This window comes from Patiria miniata, unplaced genomic scaffold (assembly GCF_015706575.1).
Source record: "Patiria miniata isolate m_02_andy unplaced genomic scaffold, ASM1570657v1 HiC_scaffold_1, whole genome shotgun sequence".
Lineage (NCBI taxonomy): Eukaryota > Metazoa > Echinodermata > Asteroidea > Valvatida > Asterinidae > Patiria > Patiria miniata.
Window position 1 is genome coordinate 27,332,921 of NW_024037047.1, and position 6,029 is coordinate 27,338,949.

At 41.4% G+C, this 6,029-nt stretch overlaps 1 protein-coding gene across 1 annotated transcript; it reads right to left on the reverse strand.

The window, feature by feature from the left end:
* LOC119732525 (lactadherin-like) lies at positions 1-5,089 on the reverse strand. Its single transcript, XM_038206084.1, has 5 exons — positions 5,044-5,089; positions 2,206-2,394; positions 1,086-1,251; positions 586-763; positions 1-150 (listed from the first exon to the last, which is right to left on the reverse strand). The coding sequence occupies exons 1-5, from the start codon at positions 5,087-5,089 to the stop codon at positions 1-3; spliced, it is 729 nt and encodes a 242-aa protein (XP_038062012.1).
* Between the last annotated feature and the right edge of the window lie 940 nt (positions 5,090-6,029).

A 6,029-nucleotide genomic window follows, 5' to 3' on the forward strand; every position in this document is an offset into this window, starting at 1 on the left:
TTAATTACGGCGACATCCAAGCAACTCCAATTGCAGACGAACCCAGACATGCCATTCGGTAGGCTCGATGCGCACTACCGACGCCACCACACTCTCATTAAACATGTTGGTGACAGGGGTGCAGCGGGCATCGGTGTTACCCTTGAACAGCTAAAACAAAAGCAAAAAGATGCACGTTTTGTTCATCTTTAAGCACAATACTGAATATTGGGAGACACCTTCATGGAAACATGAGCTTGGAAACAAATCGTACGTATTTTAATCAGTAAAGTATCAAGGTTGTGCAAACTCGGGGAGGGAGATCACGGACAGACCACTGTGCGTTGGAAGGTAGCCAAGGATTTGTTTCCGCTCACCTGGCCACCGCAATATATAAAAAAACAGTGAAGAGGCTGGATACCACCTAATTAGAAAGAGGAGGGAAAATTCCAACCGGACCATGCAGTTTCTGGGGTTTTGTTCCCATTGGTAAAATTGATAAAACCTGGATCGGGTAATGCCACAATAGTAACGGTTGTGAGGTATGCAGGTGCTGTCGAGCAAGGCAAAATGTCGCGGGGGAGGAAATTAAGCTATGATAGTTACCTTGACGTTTCCGTTTCCATCTCTCACGTGTTCACATTGAGAGGTGGACTGCTTCTTAAAGGCCACTTTGTACATCGTTACATATCCATTAAACTTCCCGAGCGCCAGGCTTTGTGTGATGACGCCAGATACAACCGTGCTTGTAGCCAGGTCCATCTCGATCCAGGAATCGGGGTTGCTGTGTACACAAAGTGGATGGAGGTGAGGACAGTTAAATAGACATGCTCGCAAACAAACCCGCTTTTATCAGGAGAGGGATCGGCAAAACTGACCATGGTAAAAAAAAATACTGACGCCTTTTCAGGACAATGCAAAACTTACTCAATTTTGAATGAGATAATGATTTACAGATATTGGCCTTCTTTTATTTAGTACGGAAGCCCGCCAGAAAAAAAACATCGAATTTAGCAAAATCCCTTTCGTCTTAAGAGCGTCTAATATAAGATGTGCGTATGAGGTGTAGTTTACTGTACTTAACAGTGTTTAATTGTTATACCTACCTCGATGGTGCCCATATACTGTCACTGTTTAACCGTCCCTTTTGGGGTGGGCAACAGCCAGGATAGTTGGTGGACTCCCAAACGCTGGACGCCGTGATGTGATCATCAGGGATTGTCCCGTCCTCCATGCCAAGAGCCTCTGGACTCGAACACTCAGCCGTTTCTGCTAAGCGATGAAAATAAACCATACAAGGGTGTATTTGCCTGCAATCAGGAACCCCCTATTGCCCCTCTTTTGTTTGAACTTTTAACCTTTTTTTAGGAAGACCTCCCATTATGTTTTGTTCACTATTCCAACGTGGGGACCTCTCGTGAATTTGGGCCCCCTTTTGTCCTCCATATTTAAACGTCCCCTATTGAAAGCAGAAACAAACTCATATTGATGTATAATTGTCGAACCCCCACCACCCTCTTGTGTATGCGTTTGTCTATTGTGTAAATCGAGGACACACACGTGCAAAAAAATCGAGGACGACTTCGATTAAAAAAACGTGTACAAAGCCAATGACAGCTGTTGCGAAATAGTTAGTACAAACAAAAGAAAAACGGAAGAGGAACAAAAGAAAACCCTCGATTTACACCATGAATAAACGTGTGTGCGCATGTGCATATACGACATACCAAAGTGTAACGGGATTATGGACCACGCCCAAAAGTTTGAATTATGGATGTGTTTAAAGTAATGTACAGGCACTGGAGAAGACACAACTGATTGGAAAAAAATGAATAACGGTTTGATTAATCAACAAAATTGAGCACCATTCGTTTTTCTGATGATACAATGCAAGTAAACCAAAGTTCGGTTCAACTGTTAAAAAATACCTACCGTACAGGGGAAACTTCGCTGCACGACTTTTGACCGTAAATTGTACGGGCACTGTTTTTAAAGTGCAGTTTAAAATGAAGCAGTAACTAGAGCTGGAAGTATTACCTGTACTAACTGCAGTCGTTTGACTAACTGTAGTCGCACCACTAGCAGTAGTAGTACCACGAGCAGTCGTCGTTCCACCAGCAGTAGTCGTTCCACTGGCAGTAGTCGGTCCAACAGCAGTAGTCGGTCAAACAGCAGTAGTCGTTCCACTGCAGTTGAAGTAAGCTTGAACTTCGTCGGAGTCCTCACTGAGGAAAAGCTCCTTTAGGTAGTGGGGCGCCCCCTGGCGGTATGATGAAGCAGGGATGTGCGTCCCACCGAGACGTACAGCTGTGCATTCGCATGGGACTTTGTACGGCAGGAACCAACGAAGTGGGATACCAGCTTGGGGGTCGTACTCCGATCCGATGAAGCAGACTTTGTGGCATGAGGCCAACACTACAGTTTTCGTATAAAACGTTCACGCAAAAGGAATAAGAGAAAAAAATAATTATGTCAAAGTTAAGGTTATTTTTTGGTGCAATATTGATTAGCATGCCCCATTGGTGACCAAGGTTCGAATACCAAAAGGTCAAAAGTTTGAAGTATGAGGCCAATGACACAAGCAATGAATGTAACAAACATTCAAATGCAAACCACAAAAAAAACAGTTTTCTTACATCCAAGACAGGGTGGATGGTTTAAGCGCCTCTCACGATCAATTTATCGTAATCAATATCATTAAGTTCAAAATTACCTGGCTACGGCTAGCAATAACACACATTTCTATGTGTAATTTCAAGCCGTAGCCAAATAATTGGGACGCAGTCTTATTACAAAGTGGTGAAAATGATTATATTGCCACCCAGTGATAGCCATGGAAGGTACTTAAAGTTTAAACAATAAGTCAAATGCCACCACAAATTCAACTAAGCAATATTACTTGAATTCAAACTATGGAAATAGTTTTTTTTTTCCACACACTGAGAAAAAGTTGGAATTTTTGAAGCGCCCTCTCGCAGTAAATCTAATGCGACAAAATATCGATGTCTGAGATGATGAAAAGGATTCATACCGCCCCCCAGTGATAACGTTCCAAAAGTTTGAAAGATGAGTTTTATAACTAAAGAATTCAATTATTGGTATGCAAAATATGGAAACAACCAAAACAAGGTGGATGGGTCGATCGAGCACCCTCTCGCGGTAAATCAAGCGCAACACAATTATCAGTGTTCAAAAAGTGGTGGAACGGATTTTTACTGCCTTTCTAGTGGTAAGCAAGGTGCTGAAAGTTTGAAAGATGAGCATCTTTAATACTGGAAAGTAAAATATGGAAACTTGTTTTCGCATACAAGATAGAGCGATGTGTAAAGCTTCCACTTGTGATGAATCTAAAGCAACACAATATCAACATCTGTGTTGTTATTTTCACAGAAGAAATTGCGTGATCAGTTCAAAGAGCTACCCCCTCCATATGGTGAACTCAAATATCTCTGTTGAGTGTGAAGAAAAGAGTTGTCTACATGTTTATGAATTATAAGTAAAATTTCATAACTTGCTGTCATTGCAATCAAATCAATTTGAATGTGGTTGGGAGTATGACAACAATTTGCCACTAGACTATTGCTGCTGGAAGGTAGACTTCTTCCGGTCACTGGGCTGCCGCAGATTCCTGCAAAAAGTTGAGGAGTGACACGGACTTTTTTTTGGTGGGGAGGGGGGTTGAGGGCACTTCAAATATCTTTGATACTATAGGACAGTAGGTGGCGCTATTCATGGCGGCATAATTTACTGAGTGACACACGATGCGGTCGACAGAACGAGGAGTTTACAGACAACATATTTTAATTGGCATACCCGTCACACCACCTCCACCTCCCTCCATCAACGCCTGTGCTGTTGTGTATTGTAATTTTGTAAACAGAGGCTCTTAATGTCGACTGATTAATTATTGGGGTGGGTATTTTACTCAGCACCACCTCCCCCCCCCCCCGGTTCGCTACATACTGCCCTGATCAATCAAAAACAATATACGCAATTGGTCTGACTGCTGTTGCGATATAATACCGCACAAAAAAAATGCACTAGTCACTTCCTAATAACTGTATGCGTCCTCGAAACACAAAGATCACTTCATCACTTCATATTTTTTTTCGGAAGAAAACTGTGTTTCGTCTTACAAACAATAAATTTAATGATTTTGTAAAAAAAAAAAAAAATTACCCCCGTGCTTTTGTCACAAGTTGAATCCTTAGATCTAGAGCAATCTGTTATTTCAGATATTTTTTATTTTATGGGGATTAAAAGAAACAAATAATAATTGCTGGGAAATACTTCGAAGTCTTTCAACACTGTAAATCGACTTTGTCCTGTTTCACCAAAGTGGCGTTAGGCTGCTGCATGTTTTTTTCAGTTTATCATCGTTATACCATAAAGAAAAAGGGTGGGCATTACATTCACTGTGTGGACTTCCGAAAAATAAGAGGTCCACATAAATTAGGCAGAGGAGACGTTGTGTGGACTTGGGCAAGTCCACACAGTGTTTCCCCATTTCTGGAAAAAAGGTTTAGAGGTATTTTGGGGCTAGGTTTATCCGTAGCAGAATGAAGAGAAACACCAGAGGGAATCATAGGAAAAAAATTGGTTGAAAGAGTTTCACTGTTTGAGAAAAATGAGTTTTTGCACTGGTTTGTCTTAACTACACGAAACCAACGGAATGTACACATTACGTAAACATGCGTGTACACACATGCCAGTTCGTAGACACAAAGTAGATCCTAGTCTTGACAATCATTCGTCCATGCGCACAACAGTAAGAAGTATTTGCTACCTGTTGTTTCTTGAATGCTAAACATTCAAAGAAAAATTCATGAGGATTCAAGCATTTGCTTTTCCGTAATGCTTTTACTCTAAAGTAAATGCTTTTACTTTTTCCTTAAACTTCCTAGCAGTTGCTAGTTTTTATTCATACGTACCAATTACACATGAACACATCAATATACACACGTTTTGCGCTTTATGGTCTAGCTGTTATAAACAGTGTACAGTATTGTGGCTGAACTTAGCTATTTTCGAAATTCAACATGAAAGTTGCTAATGACAGCCTACTTGCCACTGCTGATGCCAACAGAATACAAGCTCCTGCTCCGTCCATTTTCCCTGATGCAATGATCAAATATCTGTTACATTGATCGTGTATCTCCGAGTACATCAACCTCATTTGCTTGCCTCGTCAGAGCTAGCTACGCAGACCATCAAAGTGGCTAACGCCGTTAGCAGCCAATAAAGTCACTGCGTGTTGTTTATTTTCATTGCTACGTGTGCTGGGTAGCTATTTCGTGTTCTTGGTAAAACAGGATCGTTACCTGAGGCATCCTTCTTCAATATACCGACATCCCTGACCGTACATGAATCAATAACGATACGGTGCGGCACTACACGTAACACCTCCTTTCCCACCCCTCTTCCTGTATTATTCAAAGCAACTCCACTTGCAATTAACTGGCCTAGATACTTTGGAGAAGATTCAGTGAGGTACCAGCTCGTCTAAAATTGCTGATAATAAAATTGAACAATGACTAGGAACTTCCTCGTTGATCGGTAGAGAATTAATATGCATTTGGTACGGAGCTACATCACAGCACATTACAGCAAGAGAAAATAAAGGGGAAAACTGCTCCATCTTTTTACCGTATTAAAACCTTCGCTGTAAGAGGTGGGTGAGGGAGGGGGTAATTAGAGGTATTAACCCCCCCCCCTCCCCAATATTTTGTGCGTGCCTCTTTTCGCGAGTGCCCTTATATTCACATAGCTAAAACAAAAACGGCTACGGGAGGGATGGGGTTGCGGGGTGCTCTGTCTCATTTAACCTATGGGCACTTTTCCCTTTATTTTCTCTTCTGTCAACAATTCACAAATCCTCTGCAAACTAGGAAGAAGAATTCTTTGAAAACAAGTGACCCATCGATTACATAGTAACATTTCGAATTCTGTATGATTTACGCACAGAGCTACATGATATAATTTATTACGAGCAATGTTTAAGCTAACAATTCATCATTGATATGACATTAATGCCCGGATGTTGGCAAGGA